General features: G+C 37.5%; 1 protein-coding gene across 1 annotated transcript; it reads left to right on the forward strand.

The window, feature by feature from the left end:
- The first annotated feature begins 5,739 nt into the window (after positions 1-5,739).
- On the forward strand, positions 5,740-20,322 carry LOC115422655 (glutaminase liver isoform, mitochondrial-like). Its single transcript, XM_030139098.1, has 18 exons — positions 5,740-6,055; positions 7,027-7,114; positions 8,852-8,973; positions 10,439-10,568; positions 10,648-10,727; positions 10,861-11,024; positions 12,783-12,841; positions 13,954-13,986; positions 14,090-14,148; positions 14,892-14,958; positions 15,042-15,092; positions 15,182-15,358; positions 15,445-15,576; positions 17,897-17,989; positions 18,104-18,165; positions 18,323-18,399; positions 18,550-18,613; positions 18,723-20,322. Exons 1-18 carry the CDS (start codon positions 5,844-5,846, stop codon positions 18,877-18,879), a joined length of 1,827 nt encoding a protein of 608 aa, XP_029994958.1. The 5' UTR covers positions 5,740-5,843; the 3' UTR covers positions 18,880-20,322.
- Positions 20,323-20,383: the final 61 nt, after the last annotated feature.

Below are 20,383 nucleotides of genomic sequence, written 5' to 3' on the forward strand. Positions count from 1 at the left end.
GTTTTTAACTGTGGCATTAAGTTTTACCTGACTTGCTAGATGCCTACACATTAGCTCTAAGGGATTTCACATTGTTTCACCAACAAGCGGTGGTTTCTTGAATAATGAGTCATCATGGGCAGTCATACTCAGGACATGAACTCAACTTTGGGTCAGCAGGTCCAGTGTAACTGTGTTCCAGCCTAATCTTAAGGATTATGAATAATTAGTAGATGTTTGGAAAGTTTAAAGTGTGAAACTGACCAATCATCTGTGCAGCTACTCCATGTTCACATTTCACTCAAATTCCCACAGAGTTGTTTGGACAAAGACCACTGACAAAAGGTTGTGAAAACCAATTTAAAGTGGTTTCCTTACAGTGGCTTCAGGAGGTTTATTGAAAAGAAAGGTTTAGAAAGAGCTGGGTTTAATATTCTACTTTAGACTGTTAGACATATCCTTGTGTCACATGACAATACAGTTTAATTTAAAAGTCAGGATTCATTTACCTTTATAGTGGCATTCCCTGATAAAAGCAGACTATATACATACTGTATCCCAGAATAATCTATTGTGAAGCTGAGGCCGGTGGTAGACATGCGATGAAACGTCTGTGTGATCTTTATCATGTAACTCTCTGGTAGATAGGGCCAGGTGAGTGGGCTTGAAAGGGGGTCTTTGTCATTCGAAGAGGCACAGTAATTCCAGGGTCATGACCTTCTGCAGAGCCCCCCTCATTCCACATACAGAAAAGAAAGATTTCAACCTACCTTTAGCTGTGGTTGACAGACTGCTTAGCAGACTGCAGTAATGTTTCTGAGCATATATTAGCTGATAATTGATCCTAGATGAGCTCAAATCACAATGCTGAAACCCACAGACATCTCATTTAAACCGGATATTACATTTCTCTCTGCCTTTTTGTGAACCATAAAGTCTGAGAGAAAGAAAGGCCAGGAACGTGGCCCCAAAGAAAAGCTACTCCTGTTTTAGCAGGATCTTCTTATTTTAGCAAAGTTTTACAAGATACTACAAACGATGTTGTTTAGAAGTCCAACATGAAAACATTTCAGGAATTTCAACGGCCAGCTGAATCAGTAATCTGTTGCCTTTGGACAATAGCAGTAGCCATTCAGCACTAACTGTCCAAGTTTGCTGAGTCAGGTCAAGTCATTGTTGCTATGTCATGTAAAAAAATATGAAGCAGCTATTTTGATGGTAAGAACTTGACAGGCAGTGCGTCATAGTTCAGACGGTACATTGAAAAAAGGTACTCTATTCATCCTATTTCAGATATTCAACCAGGTAAAGCAGAAATTCTACATCTACAGGTGCTGAAGTAGATATTCCCACAAGTGAGAGGATTATAAGGGTTTCTAACTACCAAACATCAGCATCTGAAGGCCGCAAAGCTATAATTTGTCATTCATCAGTGCCGTGTTGCTGATGCTTTCTTCACAACAATGTTGGAGCTTTATCCCCGTCTAGCAGTATGATTTTAACACAAAAACGACACGAGGAATACTGTGTTCATTTCAGCTTTTACACGTTCTATTTCTCGGCTTCTCTGACTGTATACTGCCTTTCGCCGTCTCCTAGCACACACAATAGGCCTCTGTGTGCACGGCCCGCGGAATGCTGCGAGATGGCAGGGCAGTGGGATAGCTGCATGGTGAGGATGGGGGTTGGTGGGCGAGGAAGGGTGTGGAAGCTCGGAGGATGAGGAAGGGGGGCTGGTTCGAGGGAAGGGGAAGGGGATGAGATGGCAGTGACGGAAGGAGGGTAGTGATGGGGGGGCTGATCTTTCAGGACTGTAAGGGTGCACAGAGGCTCCAGGGGTCTACAGGGTGTCTAGGTTTCGACACAGTGACCGCTGCCGAGGGGTGGCTGTGGTCCTCTGTGTACACACAAACTAGTGACGGGACAGAAGTCTGTGCCCACCTGGGGGGAGAGGGGAGGACAGACAGGCCCCCGAGGACTGACAGAGTCCCACAGTGACTCCTGTTTCTTATTAAGTCTCTCATTAAAATGATTCACAGTGGATGTTCATGTTGTAATGAACCAAAGGTGATCACCAAAGGACAAATGAGATGACTGGGGCTACAGTACTGTCAAAGATTACTGTAAAGAAACGTACAACTGCTGAGGCAGATAGAAAAGAGCTGACTTTGGAGAAATACAGGTAACTCTTCAGCATTCAAATACTAATTAATTTTTAATGAAACTTGAATGAATTACCTCACTAGTCCCCCTTGAGGCTGTGATCCACATTACACACCTGAACAGAGGAATTTTTGCAGGAGAGACAGCTTTACTTCTCACATCTTACTCTAACGTTTAGCCTTAGGGTGCTGCGAGAGAAAATACCTCCATACAATGATCATTTTAGTTCTCTTCTGTCAGAGTTGGCTCAACCCTCATATATAAACCACATTTCCTTCTTATGGGTGTGATTTTAGCTGAACATTTGTACAAGCCTTTGGGCAATAAAGGACCAATTCTACCAAAAAAACTAAATATGCATATTCCTCTCAATGTTTAAACTCAATAATGTTAATACTTAAACTCACCAGACACTTTAGAAATCAAATTTTGGGGAAATAAAAGAAATATATGACAGATAATTAGAATTTAGGTTGTAATACTGCCTTGAAGATGCTACTGTAAGTGAGCCGATTCTATCATCGATAGATAGATAGATAGATAGATAGATAGATAGATAGATAGATAGATAGATAGATAGATAGATAGATAGATAGATAGATAGATAGATAGATAGATAGATAGATAGATAGATAGATAGATAGATAGAACAATGGAACGATAGATAGAACGAGAGATTGAATGATAGATAGAACGATAGATAGAACGATAGAACGATAGATAGAACGATAGATAGATAGAACGATAGATAGAACGATAGATAGATAGAACGATAGATAGAACGATAGAACGATAGATAGAACGATAGATAGATAGAACGATAGATAGATAGAACGATAGAACGATAGAACGATAGAACGATAGATAGATAGATAGATAGATAGATAGATAGATAGATAGATAGATAGATAGATAGATAGATAGATAGATAGATAGATAGATAGATAGATAGATAGATAGATAGATAGATAGATAGATAGATAGATAGATAGATAACAGGTTTTCAGTGGCTTTTTCTTTGTGCTAATAACAGTCTGCTCAGAAAGGTAATTTAGGAAACTGAGCATGTATCCGTCCTGTGAAAATACCAGTGTAATTGGTTTAATGTGGCCTCCCGTGGCCATATTTACCAGTTCAGTCATGTGTCTGAATATACCATAAGCCTAAAACTAATAAACACCTCTTACGATGTTTCGGACCATGGACTACTACTTTTATTAAAAGTGAATCCAGAGAATCAGCACTTATCCATGTCCATCTCAGTGAGGTTTATCAGTTCATCTCAAGGATTTGTGACCACAGAGTATAGTTGAAAAAAATCTAATTATTGCCAACACTGTTCTAATCACATTCCAGCAGCTCCTACAACGTTATGTTTCTAAAGATCCTAAAACTGGCTGCCCAAAGTGGTCTGTAAGCCAGAGCTTTATCCACACCTCCAGATTACTGAGCCTGAATCAAAGCACCAGACCCGGTATGTTTCTTTTCCTGTGTGAGGTGGAGGGGGGAAGAGGTTAAGTTTGTGCAGGCTTGGTGAGTACGGTGAGGGGGGCTTTCTCACACAAGATGGAGGATGAAGGGACAAAGGTGGCATTCATTGGCCCAGGAATGGAAAACATTTTCTCCTGAAAACAGAGAAGCTACAACCGGCAGAGGTAGTGCAGAGAGGCCATGGGTTAGCATGCACCCCTTTGGAGAAGTCATACACTTAGAAATACAGAGGAGACCACCAGAACCTCATAAGGCCTCATTTATTTGGTATTTGAGATAATATCATGTCACCTTGAAGGCCGGTATGGAAACTGATACTATATCATCAGAGAACCATGGGTTTGGGGGATGATCCTGAACTATAACCTGAACGGGGCACCTCCTTAAAAGGAGAGGCTAAAAAATAGTTCAGGTGTGCAGTTTGCAGAAATATAGAACACAATATATAAATAGTAAAATAGCAGTAAAATAACAAAAATAACAAAATATCAAACTGCAAGCTGAGTCTAAAATATATATATACATATTCTGTCATTTTTTTCTCAGAGGACCCCTGTGAAGAACTGTGAATCTCAATACTGAGCATCAGTAGTCCACATCAAAGACAGGAAGTCAGATTTCCCAAATAATACAATAAGCTGTGTTTGAGGCCCTATCATCCATTCAGGAATGCTGCCAAAAAATCCTCTGGAGAGGAAGAATCTCAGACACATGACTGTGAAGTGTCCTCTCGACAAAACAAGTGCCAGAAAACACAGACTGACCTGAGCAGAAGGAGCTGGAGTGAGTGCGCCACCTGGAGGACGACAGGGGCAGGACGTGGTGTCCATGTGGTCCACTCACCATGGGGTGTCGCCACCTGACAGCACGAGGAAGGAGAGGCTGCTGTTGGCATCCTGACGTCTTAATACATGCACTATTCATTAGACAGAACCAAACAGACATTCATGTGATATAAAGCAATAACATGAGTCCAATCTCAGAATAAACATGACATATATTATTAAAAAAAAAAAAAAAGGAAAGTGCAGCTGAAGTTTTTTACACTGACTTATGAGTGAAATTGGAGCAATAAAATAGGCTACACAAGAATCTGAAAGACATTAGATGAAATAAATAATAATTATAACTATCATTAATATTACTGATGATGTTTTTGATAGTGAGAGCATCAACTGGGTGCATCATTTCCAACATATTTTAGAAAATATCTGCTCATCTAAAAACTCATTCTAAATGAACCCTTTCATGCATAGTGGTCATTACAGTGGACAGTTGTTCAAAGGTGTTCTCTTGTACATTCGTGGGTTTGTTGTTTTAGTTCCATATCAGCCAACACTGTGGACGTTTATGCATCATCTCATACACTGCAATTCATAACATTAATGTAATGTTGCTGTTCTAGATAAATCTGATCTACAGTTATATGTGTGAGTGTAAAAAAAAAAAGCTAATTATGATTGCAAATTGTTATTAGACTGTAATTAACAGGGGTTTTTTTTGTTGGTTTTTCTAAACAAAAAGTTGTTGTTTTTTTTTGGGGGGGGGGGTTGTTGTTTTTTTTCTTTTTTTTTTGCATATTATCTCCATGAAGTGAGTAATAAGTAGTATTAGAGTATGTTAAAATGTGAGAAAACATGAGATTAGCAGCATTAAAAATGCTTTTTTTTTTTTTCCAGTTTTCACGCAGTATATCAGTAAATACATATTTCTAAAAAAAAAAATGCATGGTGTCCAGCTGAGTGGACATTTTTGTAACTTAGTGAAAAAAATTCAGTTGCATTGTTTTTTTTCATACCTAAAGAGGAATAAAAACATTCCAGAAAAAAATCTTGATTATGGTTCTAATAATTTATGCATGAAAGGGTTAAAACAATGGGAAAGCATTTTGTTTTTGTCTGCTTTTACGCACAGCTGCAGCAGCCACAAGCTGCCAGTATTTCCAACTGTTGCATGTGATTCAGTATCTACTGGTTGTTGACCTCACCGTCTATCCACTTGCTGTGTGTGTTACTGTCCCGCCCCCTCAGCAACCACTGAGTACTTGATCCTGTCTGCAAGACACTGGCTGCTATTAGTGCTCAGAGGACCAAGGGCCACTGGTCACAAGACTTTCTCTACATCAGCTACTGAAGAGTAAAAAAAAAAAAAAAGAAAAAAAGGAAAAGTCTCACTTCTAAATTATTAACGATTAAGCCCTACTTATCACAATGCATTGCCTGAAAAGTCTAAGGACAACTAACCCGGGACTCTTGCAGATACTTAAAAATGCAGGGAGCTCTGCCAGAGTTGGATCTGACAACAATGTTTTGTCCAGGACTCTGCAACCTGTTCCTCTTCCCTGCTGGGCTGCAGCATCACCTCACACCCACAGAGCCTTTCATCACCAGCAGGGCCCTGATGTGGACCAAGGACACTCCAAGTAGGTCACAGTAGACTGTCTCTGAAGGAATACATCTCCATTAATTAGACACATCACACATAATCTCATAAGGAACATCATCAGAGCACTGAAATTCACCAGTCACTGTTTATGAATCAGCTCACTGCTTGGGTTTGTCATTATTGTGGAGTCTACATCTGTATATGGATATAAAAAGCATGATGGGGAAAGTGTGTAAAAGTCCAAATATTTTAGGTTAAATCTGCACAAAATAGCCCATAATGGCTGTGCACAAACATGTTCTTAATGTCCTCATTCATTTTAAGGAGAAGCTGTAAATTGCTTGCTCTGATTTTCCTTTTTTCTATTAATTGCCAATAAAGGTGATAATATATACATGTGATGAATACATATCATTTACATAGTATAACAAAAGGGAAAAACAGAAGGAAAGTTATTTGTATTCTCTTTGGTTATTGTCTTGTGTAAACTTACTTGGGAGATAGATTTTTCCCACACTGTTTACCGTATTTTGGCTCATTTTTCTCGATTTTTTTTGTTGTTGCAAACAAATAAAAATAAAATAATAAATAGAGTAAAAGATAAAATACATTGACAAGATCATCACATGTTGTTGTTAAAGTGACATTTTAATATAATTAAATACTGTAGCTGAATATAGTTCATTTTTCTTGAGGTTTCTCTGAAATTTGTTAGTTTACTTGTAAATTCAATGGATTGGACTCTGATTGATTAAAAAAGGCTTAAACCTCAAATGTTTTTATTAGTTTGTTAAACATTTATGTAGCTGAAGGATATTGTATTTAGATAGATGCCCCAGGTTGCCACACATCTCTCTTACACACATCATGTGTACAAATGGGTCAATAACTGGATATTTGCCAATATTTCCACAACTGGTGAAGTTGTTTACACAAAACTTTAAACTTTGATATTTTCGACTTGAGGTCAGATTTGACGAATCTGCCTTTTGTCTTTTTTTTTAACAGAAGTAGGTTGATGTCCGGGATGGAGGATCTGCTTTTTTACACCATCACTGAGGGTAAAGATATGATCCCCCTCTCCCAGTTCACTGCGGTGAGTCAACAACGCCTTCACGCTTAATCTGTCACACCAAGGAGCCGTTTGACTTTCCATAGCATGTGGGCATATACACAGACAGCTCTATTGTTTTTCCTAAAAGCACATCTGACATTAGTTAAATTAACCTTGGGATGTGTCCGGTACTCAGAACAGGAAAGGAACTCCATCTGAATGCATGTCAAGTTTATGGAGTTTCTTATGTAATGGGACTAAGTATAGCAGGTGTGACAGTGATGTAATTCGAAGAGAGAACAACAAACATTTTTTCACCTTCAAGATGACAAACCTCCCCATGTGTGGCCCTGAGGAAATGTGAACATATGTGTTGCAACATCACCAGAGCCTTGCAACAGGCCACTTACACCATATTCACCCAAATAAAGAGGATGAACAGAACATAAAATGTGTTAGAATTATTTGCTTTATTAAACAAATCACTGTAAAATAACACACCACTATGCAGCATCAGGTGATGTGTCCTTTTTTGGTGTGTCATGAAAAAAAAAAAGATCTGATATGTGTTTTGGCAGGTTCAGAGTCTATGGCAACCTTGTAATTTTGTAAACAGCACCATTTACAGAAACAGACATGTGTCAACACAGATGGCATGTCCTTATGCCACGGGTGACTTGATGTGTTTGTAGAGATGAGGATATAGATGGTGAAAGTGCTAGTCATAAATCTTGCTCGTGGTACAAAGTGCAAAAACACAACTCAAAGATACTTAAGAAAACTAGAAATTACCATTCAAGAGGGTAAAGTTAATGTTACATAATTAAAATTTACTAGGTTCCTTCATTAATTATCCTTTTTCTAATGAGTAGAGTTTAGAAAATTATACCACTAGTATCAAGAACATTCAATTTTACCTTTAAAACAAATGTATTCTTTTTGGAATTAAATGACATAATCTCACCACATTGACATATAAAAGAAAATGCATTCATAGCTCATTGATGAAATGGCTGGTTAAGACTGAGTTACACTGCAAATTTAATCAACTACTGCAAGTATCACAGCCAGCAGCAAAGAAGCATTAAAATTCTTTTTGCAAATAAAATGGCTATTATGAATTGATAAAATACCCCTCTGGATATTAAAGTCAATAACTTTTATTCATATGCCACATGTAATGCACAAGTGAGATCAAGAGGCATTCACTTGCAGTTTGAACAATTATATTGTGTTTAAATCTGCTCTGCGGCAGCTATTTTTCACAAAGCCTGTGTCTAAGTGTCTGTTTTGTGCTTTTATTTCATTTACAATGAAAAATCACTTGCCTTAGTTAGCAGAAAATGCAAGTCACACTGAAATTAGAAAGGAAATATTGTAAAATAATACCCAAAACACTATTACTGCAAAGTTAAATGTAACATTTCCTGTCCTCCAGCTAAGAGTCACTCATAAATAAATAAATAAACAACAGCAAAGGCTTGAGCCATGTGCTCACTAAATCAGTTTATTGTATGCAATGACTCACACAAGTAGGGCATGCACACGGTGTCCCTAAAATAGACACCGGGTGCATACAGTGGTCGTCAGCCTGATTCGGGTAATCCGCTCTATGCCTTTATTTCCTCTTCAGTCCTCAGACCTCATGTCAGCCCTCCTGATGCCTGTGAAGTTTAATGTCATTCTAACAATCATTACATAAACACTGCTGCGTCTGATATAAAGTGTCAAATAAAGTACGCCACTTCTGACTTAGTCTCATCCTCTGCTCAAATACAGGCGCTGAGAAAAACTGGTTTGTTGACATCTGACCCTCGGCTGCGTGACTGTGTCTATCAGATGAGACAATCATCAAGTGACTCTGTGGGGCCAGTCATGATGGACAAGAAGCTCTTCAGAAGGTGCCTTTATTTTTGGATCTTAGTTATGTATGTGGTTCTTCAAAGTGAAAGTAGCCAGATCAACTTCTGTACTGTATCTGGTTAAATGCTGATCTCTTGTGAATTCACATAATCTTTGATTAAACATCTTTTTTATCAGGAAAGACAGGAATTAATGAGAAAAAAAGGGTATCCCCAAACACAAGTGTAGGAAAAGTGACTGGGGTCAGGACATGAGGCTACGTAAGGTTAAGGGTCTTCCATACTTTTCAGTAGTTATGTAAAAGAGGTCAGTGCTATTTTTAAGACTCAAGCTGACAGCTGACAGCTGCTGAGCCAAATTCACGTGAATGCATGCCAAAGCAGTAGAGGGTGCAGGCGTACAGGTCTCTGGGGCTGCTAATGAAAGGGCATAATTCTGGATTAACTCCACACTGAGCCAGTTAGTAGATTCAGCACATCCCTGAGCTCCTTGCTGCTCTGTAAACTAGTATTTCCAAATTGATGAGTGCAATTCAGTCAGAACTGATGGGCAGAAGGTTGTTATCTGCATTGGCTGACTGCTTGGAACTAAGTCTCACTTTCTGTGGTAATTTTTCTGAAATGTGTACAGTGATCCCTTCCTGAGGAACACTCAAGAATTCTATAAATATACTACTAGAAATAGAGAGCTATCTTCTTTTTTTTTTTTTGGAAATGACCCATATGAATAATGTAAGCTCTATCCACTCTACTCTCCTAGTCTCACAACCTCACACTAGTATCGGTTTGGACTAGCATGGGGTGCAGATCACATGTTTTAGTTTAGACCAGCTGTGAAAGAATGTGCATACCTTTCCTTGAAAGCATGCAGTATTGCTGACCAACCATAGCAATGGAAATATCTAATAACCTCAGCATGTGGCTGATAGAAGCAGGTGTGTTTGTTACACCACGTGTTTACTAGCCTAAGGCAAATGACTCTGTCTGCAATGGAAAGAAAAAAATATAACCTGATTTATATTTCAATTCAATGGAGATTGACTGGAGTTTCAGGTGACAAAACATTTCTCACTTTTTTACTTTATATAGATAGTTATAAAGATAACAGTCTAGCTTGCTTCTTGTTTCTCATATTTCAAAAATATGATGAAACTGAATTGTAAAAAAATAAAATAAAATCAAGTTCGTAGGATGCTGTTTGTATGTTGGTCTGGACAGAGTCATTACTCTTTTATGTGACTGTTTGTCTGTGGTTTACAGAGAAAATGGGCTTTTTTGGACCAAACTGAGCAATTCAGTTGAGATAAAATCCAAATGAGGTTAAACCATCCACTATATTTCCCTCTTCACATCATCTTAAGTTATTTCTAAGCAGAGCAGTTATGTTAATACAGATATTATTTAGATCATGAATCATGGATCAGTGACTGCATAATTGCAGAAACTGCTTCAGAAGTGCTTTGAAATTCTTTACATGTCTTCTTAATCATTTGTCCTCTTGTAGGTGTATGGGCAACAACATTATGCTGCTGACTAAGGCCTTTAAAAAAAAGTTCATCATCCCTGACTTTCAGGAGTTTGTCCAGCAGATCAATAAAATGTATGACGATGCTCAGCAGCAGGAGGGAGGACAAGTGAGTTATAGACTTATCATGGGGACACTCGTCCATATTGATTTAGTGTGTGCTCAGTGATTTTTTCATGTTTTTGCAGGTAGCTGATTGCATTCCTCAGTTAGCCAAGCTCAACCCTGATCTTTGGGGTGTGTCTTTGTGCACCATCGATGGACAGCGGTACAGTATCATCATCACTTTCACACATTTTTCAGTGTTAAAATCCTGTTCCTTGTCTACTGTCAGACTAAAACTCACTCCTCTGTTTTTGTTGTTTTTTGATGCTTCTGTGTTACATCCTCGTGTCATGCAGGCACTCTGTGGGTGACTCCAAGACTCCCTTCTGTCTGCAGTCATGTGTGAAACCCTTGGGGTATGCCATCGCTGTACATGATCTTGGCGGTGAACAAGTTCACCAGTTTGTGGGCAAAGAGCCCAGTGGATTCAAGTTTAACACACTGTCGCTAAATGAGGAAGGTAAGTGATGAGTCTCACTAAGATTTAAGTCCATTAGTCTTCTCTTTACTAGAACAAACATTAACAAAGGTCTGAAAACTGAGGTGATTAATCCTGATTTTATAAAAAGCAAATTACATTTTAACTACACTGGCTCTTGAGCAGTAATTTCAACAGACTGGTTATTGGCAAACAACAAACAAAGACCCCTGGACTTTCAGACAGATTGTATAACAGTTTATCACTTTGGAATAAAGAGAGTAGAGCAAATCAGTTCAGATTAATATTATTTTTACCCCACCCCCCCAAAAGAGGAGGCAAGGGGTATTTTGGTTCACTTTTTTTGTTAGCACTTTAGCAGCAAAACTCTTGGTTGAATTCATACCAAATTGGATTTATAGATTGCCAGTGACCCAGAATAGATGTGATTACATTTTGGGAAAAGTAGGTCACAGTTAAGATATTTTATGAAGTTTTAAAATCTTTTTTTTTTTTTTTCAATTTACTTATAATGGCTGAAATTTCAAATGTCTATAAAAACATATTTAAAAAAAAAAATTACTTCAAACTTGGCATATATACTGTATAGAGGCAATTGTTATACATCACTCTGACATAAGCGAAGGCATATATTGTATATAACTGAAACAACATAAGATCTTTCTTAAAGTAATCTCAGTGTTAACACTTTTTTGGTTCAAATGCTGACATCACCACCACATGCCCAGACATGCTGATGTCACCATACGTACATGTATATAGACATGATTATGTAATGTGAGGGTTCGTTAGTGAATAGTTCATTCTTTATAAAATGAGACTGCAGGATGGAGATGGATTTCTTCTTACAACAGTGCTTTACTTTTCATGTACCGTAACTACTACTACAACACTTCCTGAAACATCATCTCACATGACCAAACCAGCCAATCAGGAACTAACAGTACCTAGATTGGTAAATGTAAGTGATTTAGAAAAGGCACATTCAACAGGTTATTTTAGCTGCTTACATACAACAAATGAAAATAATTAAATGTGTATATGCATAAATAATTATTCTACAACATAAATGTAAATAGTTATTTGTGTAAACACTGTCAATATGTTTTTTAACAAATACATGAATTAACTTATTCCCTGTAATTTATTCCATTGTTAAACCTTACAGGGGTTGGACAAAATAATGGAAACACCTTCACCTCAGGATGATAATGCCCCAATCCATACAGCTAGAATTGTTAAAGAATGGCATGAGGAACATTCTAATGAAGTTGAGCATCTCGTATGGCCGGCACAGTCCCCAGACCTCAACATTATTGAGCATTTATGGTCAGTTTTAGAGATTCAAGTAAGACGTCGATTTCCACCGCCATCGTCTCTAAAAGAGTTGGAGGGTATTCTAACTGAAGAATGGCTTAAAATTCCTTTGGAAACAATTCACAAGTTGTATGAATCAATACCTCGGAGAATTGAGGCTGTCATTGCCGCAAAAGGCGGACCTACACCATATTAAATTATATTTTGTTGATTTTTTAAGGTGTTTCCATTATTTTGTCCAACCCCTGTACATTCCTTCAATATAAATTATTTTAACTTCTGAGCCTTACAATTACATCAGGACACACCCAGATATGCTGACATGAGATGGATTGATGCCAAAATAAGCTACAATACGTGCGAGGGGCGGGGTTTGTTATGCCTGGCACCACTTGTTTTATTATTGTTTTATTACCCAAGTGGGTATGGGTATATCAGTAATAATATTTGTTTCATGTGCAGACAAACCACACAACCCAATGGTAAATGCTGGAGCTATCGTCATCAGTTCCTTAATAAAGGTAAAGACTTGTCACCAGTATTGTATTAATATATGACTATGGTTTTATCTAATATTTTTGGAATTTTCAGTCATAGAATCAAAAGGCTTTTAACCCAGCACACATGTTTTCATTTATAACTGTCCATCCTACATAACAACCAATAGCTGCTTTTTGTCGCACCTTTTCCCTTAGATTTAATGCTTTAATTCAGCTAATTAAGTCATGAAAGCCATGAAGACATGAAACCCATACTCGTGTCTCATGTTTTATACATACATTACACATACAGAGCAGATTTAGGTTAATGTGGGGGGAAAAAAAAAACTGGTTCCACCACATTTTTGCTGTGTATTTTAGCTTGGAGTTTGCAACTCAATGTGTTTGTGTACACTGTGGGCCTCTGTGGGGTTTTCATGAAGGTTTCCAAGTGAACTGGAGAAAGACTCTGGCCTCTTATCATATGTGGGTCAGGTTCAACGGGGGGCGGGACATTGGATTTAAGGCTGTTGTCAGGGGCGTGTGGGAGCTTTCGACCAATTGAAAGCCTCATAATGGAAGGAGTGTTCGGCACACAGCGTTGTCAATATTGTTCAACCACAGTTTGTATCCAAAACATGTAACTTTGGTTTTGTACTTTACTTTTTTTCATCAGATATCAGACTCTGTAGTGCAAAATTGATAAAATACTGTTTGAAAGTTGTCACATTACTTATATTGCTGGTAACCTGAAAAGTCATAGAGTCCATTAGACTGAGCCTCAGGCATTTATTCAACTTGAAACATTTGATATTATCCTCAACCCTCATAAGGAGTGTCATTAAACTGGAATATGAATAATTACCTTTCTCATTTGGTAACTTTACAACTTGTAAATGATCTTTTAAGGGACTGTGAAACTCAGTCAGAGCCATAAACAGCTCTCCCTGCCACAGTATACTTATTCCCACTGAACTAACAGAACCAACTGAAGCATCATACCCACGTCATCCTTCAACACCCACCTACAACTGGACTCAAAACCCAATGCCCCGATGTCAAACCACAGAAACACTGCCACCTGTAGGGACTTAAAGACTCTTGGCGTGAAAACATGTTATCAGAAAATCATTTATTTTTCTTTATTTTGACAGCCTGATTTAAATAAAGCAGAAAGATTTGACTATGTAAGTAAATATTTTTCATCTACAAGCTTTTATGTGATTAGATTTACTTACTTTTAGAGTTATTTTTAACAATAAACTATCCCTAAATATGACGTTAATGCAGGTGATGGAGTTTTTGAAAAGCATGACTGGTGCAGAGTATGTGGGCTTCAACAATGCAATGTGAGTACTGCACTTTTGGAAAAACACCGATTATATTATGAAATAACTCAACAAAATGTTATACATTTGTTACTTGATAATGAAAATATTTTGTCTTAATGTTTTTCTCAGTTGCTTTGGTGCACGTCCAAAATTATTATTGAAGTCTGCACAACAGTAAAAAGTTTCGCAGTACGAGTGAAACCATTACTCATATTCTCACACAATATATTCTTAGATTTATTAAAATTTATATATAAACTGCAAACATGTGCAATTTGCTCAAAATGCTTAATTTATGTGTCAACAGCAAAACACTTTTTATTTTGTTTCTACATATTTAACTACATGAAGGTCATAGGCAAAAACACAACATAGGGACAACAGACTTCATGTTCAAGTCTATTATTTTTTTCCAACTAATCACTGACAACTTCTTTTAAAGTGTATTTCTCTGCCCAGAAAACAATTACTACCAATACAGTTCAACCATTTAAGTTAATAGTTTTTAATCTAAAAATATGGGAAAATATAATGACTAACACTGAAAACCACATTTATTGCATTATTGTGTTTACTTACCTAGTGCATCACTAAATTTGTAATAACAATTGCAAAATTAATCAGATGTTGCAAAATGGTATAAAATGTTTTGCATATTGTGTTCAAACTGTGTCAGATTATTACAATACACATTGTTTCACAATAAAGTGAATGTATTATGGTATACTCTCTGTTTTTCTGCACTTTGTGTTTTTCTGCAGTTTCCAGTCAAAGAAGGAGACAAGTGATAGGAATTATGCAATTGGTTATTACCTCAAAGAGAAAAGGGTGAGTTATTTTAATGCTAAATGACAGTATAGTTACTCCAATTTCTTTTCAAGAAAATGAAATATCTTGTGTCATCCTCGCAGTGTTTTCCTGGAAACGCTGACATGATAGCAGCCCTCGACTTCTACTTTCAAGTGAGATTCTTGGGCTGTAACGCATCACATTTTATGGATGAAAGGTTTCACTGAGCTCTGAACTTCAAATACTTTTTTCATCTTTCCAGCTGTGCTCCATAGAGATAACCTGTGAGTCAGGAAGTGTAATGGCTGCAACACTGGCCAATGGGGGTATTTGTCCAATCACAGGCGAGCGTGTGCTGAGTGCTGAAGCAGTTCGCAACACGCTGAGCCTCATGCATTCCTGTGGCATGTACGACTTCTCTGGGCAGTTTGCTTTCCATGTGAGCATCTGCAAAAACATTTAGGTCCAAACAGAAACCACTGATAAAGGATTACATGTTATATCAGATATTTTTTTGTTTTTCAGGTGGGCTTGCCTGCTAAATCTGGAATCTCAGGGGCTGTGCTGCTGGTGGTCCCCAACGTTATGGGTATAATGTGTTGGTCTCCATCATTAGATCGGCTCGGAAACAGTGTTCGTAGTATTCACTTCTGTCAGGTAGGCAGTCACCGTCACATTTGTATCACAGTCTGATTCAGGGGTGCCCAATCCTGGTCCTTGAGAGCTACTATCCTGCATGTTTTAGATAGTTCTCTCTTCCAGCGCACCTGATGGTCATTATCAGGCTTCTGCAGAACTTGATGATAGGCTTATCATTTGAATCAGGTGTGTTGGAAGAGGGATACATCTAAAACATGCAAGATAGTAGATCTTGAGGACCAGGACTGGGCACTCCTGATCTGATTAATTAGACTAATCTGAAACTTTACACTAAAACAGAAGCCCAGCCAAAAAAGGTCACGCACATGATATTTTGCTAGACTGTTTTATTTTAGTGGCAGGCATTCCTCTTGTGATCATTTATGCTACTCAGTGCTTATGCAACATCACAAGGAATGTCAAAACACATATTTCATAGAGTTCCATTGATATTTCAACAAACTATTGAATTGATAATGAGAGAGTCGATCCACTGTTTGCATTCCTCTCCATAACATCCTAAAACAGAGGTGTCAAGCTCATTTTAGTTCAGGGCCCACATATAGGCTAATATGATCTCAAGTGGGCCAGACAAGTAAAATGATAAGATAATAAGTCATTAATAAAGTCAACTCAAAAGGTTTCTCTATGTTTTAGATTTTAAGAAGTATGATTGCATTAAGGAAAATATTTACATTTGCAAACTACCCTTTAAAAAATATGAACAACATGAACCTGAAATTTATTAAGAAAAATAAGTGCAATTTCAACAATTTTATCCCTTGGCTTGTTATTTATACATGTTCATTACAACTTACAGATTGCAGAGGATCTACATAGCAGGGCCCAACTGCAACACACAGAAGTGAGAATCAGTTCAGTGTCTTTATTTATTTAAACCCACAGTAGGGGGGAGCAGATGAAGAGCAGTGATCCCAGGTGAGAGGCAGACAGGTTAATCGGGAGAGAAGCGATGAATCATGGACCAGGACTGAGGATAGGCAGACTGAAAGGGAGATAGGCAATGAGGTGTGGAACAGGACTCCGGATAGGCAGGGTTACCGGGAGGCCGGCAGGGAGTTGGGGTCCAAGTTAACAGGCAGGGAGAACAGGTAAAGGACAGTCAGGGTCAGTAGCAGAGAAACAGGCAGGAATGTACTACTGGAGAGTCTTGCATAAAGCAGAACAGAGCAGGAGTGACTGGCAGGTACTGAGGAACAATCTGGCAAAGAACTTAGAGCAGAGGAGTGAATATATACTGTCAGCCTGAGGAGGTGCAGCTGTGATCAGAGTGGGCTGATGAGGTGGACGTGGCTGAGTGAGTGAAAGGGCGCAGACAGGTGGAAAGGGATTGGCTAAAAGGTGTGGCATGGTGAGGGAAAGGACAGCAGCAGAGAGTCCCAGGTGAAAACAATGATTATAATGAGGTGACAGGGTCAAGAAGTAAATGCAAAGAAACAAACTGTGACACAAAACATTTAGTAACAGGCACTTCTGTTAAAATAGCACTTAAGACATCTCAGGTTGTTCATATTTGTTCAGGTTATTCACTGATATAGTTTGTAAATGTGAACATTTTCATGTAATTTTACTTTTTTTGCATCAAAACAAAGAGAAAAATTTGGAGTTTCATTATTTATAAGTTGTGATAGTTTTATACTGGTCTGACCCACTTGAGATTGAATTGGTCTGTATGTGGCCCCTGAACTAAAAATGATTGACATGTTTGATTGTTAATATCTTCAATGTAATTTTTGCATTAACAAATTCATCCCATTGGACCCTTTGGAGGACCAGTTTTGGCCCACAGGCCTTATATTTGGCACCCCTGTCCTAAAGGTTCTCAGTGGCGTTAAAGTCCAGACTGTGATGGCTAATCCATGTGTGAAAATCATGTCTCATGCTCCCCCAACCCCACTTTCCACTTTTGTAAAAAAACAAAACAAAAACTAGATAAAATGTTCAATAAACTATTGTAATTTCTGTATTTATTTTTTTTGAATACGTAGTAAACTTAATACAAACGTGTACGGATGTGTTTTTCAAACGTAACACACTGTGAATACTGATAATGATAGTGTTATTTACATCAAAAACAAACAAATCTCACCCTGTTTGTGGATGTGGACATAAGACATCATCCTCATCACCTGCATAGAGACCACTGAGTATAAAATGTGATTAAATTACAGATTGTAAATCAGAAACAGTGAATGGTGAATGCAAAGTGTTAATCTCAGAGAGCGCTTCAACAATCCCAAAACGTAACATCATGTTATTATCTTGTTTGTCTCCACTGGCTTTTCTCCATATTCAATTTCAACAATTAATTTACCAGGAGCTGGTGTCTCACTTCAATTTCCACAATTATGACAACCTGAGACACTTCACTAAGAAACATGATCCAAGAAGAAAATCAGATGACGACCCAGTAAGTCCTGACATGTTGTTGTAGATATTCCAGCTGCATTTCATGTTTTGAAAGAAACTTGACTGTCTTTGGATCATTTTCATGGGTACATTTTTTTTTTTTTTGTGACATTAGAACAAGTCAGTAGTGACCCTGATGTTTGCAGCATACACTGGTGACCTCACATCCCTGAGGAGGTAAACATACACATACACATTATGATTTTTCTTAATTAGAAAAACACTGATCCTCTCTTATTTTGTGATAATTTCTTTACTCATGTTATTATAGGGCTGCTTAGCTCTGCATACGTAGTTATCCATCACTTGAGTTAACCTTTCGTCTCCCCTCCAGGTTTGCCCTTTCTGCTGTGAACATGGAGCAGACGGACTACGACTCGCGAACAGCGCTCCACATTGCCGCTGCAGAGGGTGATGCTTCATTATTTGTTCATTCATTCCTTAATAATCTTGGCTTTGAAATTCATACAAGAGTAAAGGAAATGACATTTACATACATTGGTGTGAGCTGGTTTGGAAATACGATCGCTGATATGGTTCTTTATTTCTTATTCCTCCCAGGCCATGTTGAAGTTGTAATCTTCCTAACTGAAACATGCAGAGTGAATCCATTCTTGAAAGACAGGTAGGGGTATTAAATATTAATTTATCATCAGATAATGAAATGACATTTCAATTTGCATATTAACATATGCAGGATCTGACTCGTGATATTGAATTTTGTTTTCTACCAGATGGGGGAACGCTGCCGTGGATGATGCCATGCAGTTTGGCCACAATGTTATTGTTTCAATCCTGCAGGAGTATCAACGCATTTACTCTGACAGCAATTCAACATGTGAAACTGAAGAACAGAAGAGCACACTGGACACACTGAAGAGTGTTGTGTAAACAAGAAGGGATCATCAGAGCTTGTATGAGATGATTATCTACAGTGCTGTGCAAAAGTTTTAAGCCACTGTTAGATCTGTTCTTTTAGTAAAAAGTTATAATGACCAGACATAAGGATTTTTCAGTCTCTGCATCAGTATATCACCTGGAAGAAATACTATGTCTAAACATGCAGCATTGAAAACAACTGTAAATTTAGAAAAGAAAAAAAAAAAAGCATAGTTTAGAAATTCTATGGATCATCCAGACAGCAAAAAATTATAAAAGACAGTATTAAGAAAAACTCTGAGATGTTGTACCTTAAGTTTGGTTTAATATACTTTTAAATCATTTAGGAAAACTTCAAGACGTTCGACTCCACAGTTTAAAATGAACCAAATCCAAAAATGGAGTTCACATTAAATTCAGATTTTTACATGTAGAAACCACAAAGCTGTAATTTATTTACAATTTAAATACTTTGCACTGATCTCCTGCATTATCTTACATCTCAATAGATAGATAGATAGACAGACAGATAGATAGATAGATTAAAAACCACACTCAAGCATTAAAAACTCCCCAACACATCAATAACACTATACAAAAGATAAAAACAAGTAAATCACATAAAATGACTAAAAACTCACAAATGAAAATACATGTTCATTACAACCCTACAGAACCAGCGTGTACTGGTATAAGGCTTTTGCACAGTATTGTATTTTTATGCACTTATGAGGACTTGAGGGGCACAAGAGGGTCAGAGAAATTACCTGATACTTAAAATATGACAACGAATATCATATAGTAGGAACATCGGGGATCATCCTTTAGATTGTTACAAGTTAAAAGTCTAAATAGTTGAGGATGCATTTTTTAAAAGATCAGATTAAACATCTGAGTAATAAATATCAGCTGAGCTATACTGAAGATGACAGGAAAGATTGTCAGATGGTAATTGAAGTGATTTAAGCCACTATGATATAAATACATACCTCATATAATGTGTTTGTTTGTATTTTAAATATTGAAAAATGTTGATCTACAGATAGGATGTTTTTGATCAGGGCAGTGGATGCCTCCTGTGTCTTATACTTATATATTCTTAAAGCAGCCTTATTAATTATTGCCTCAAATGGAGGTCATTCATGTGTACTTGAGCCTGTAATAGTAAACCTGTGCCAATTCCTTTAGGCCCATCAGCCTGTTTCTAACTCATGTATGGCAAGTTATAAGTAGTATTAATTTATTGATTGCACAAATATATTGGCTGAACATTTATATCGGCAAACAACATGTACACGTAATGGTAATGGCCAATGTTTATCTGGTGAGTTATATATTGCTGGTTTATTGAGACAAAGACTGTCTGATGAAAGGTTTAAAGAGTGTAAGACAGTTTTCATATTTTTGTATTTAAAGTGTCCCTAGATCAATAGGGGGAATAATAAATAAAAAAAAAGACAAAATAAAAATATGACAAATATCTCCTGTGTAAGCCACATACAGTAATAGCAATACT

The sequence above is a fragment of the Sphaeramia orbicularis genome, chromosome 7, assembly GCF_902148855.1.
Source record: "Sphaeramia orbicularis chromosome 7, fSphaOr1.1, whole genome shotgun sequence".
NCBI lineage: Eukaryota > Metazoa > Chordata > Actinopteri > Kurtiformes > Apogonidae > Sphaeramia > Sphaeramia orbicularis.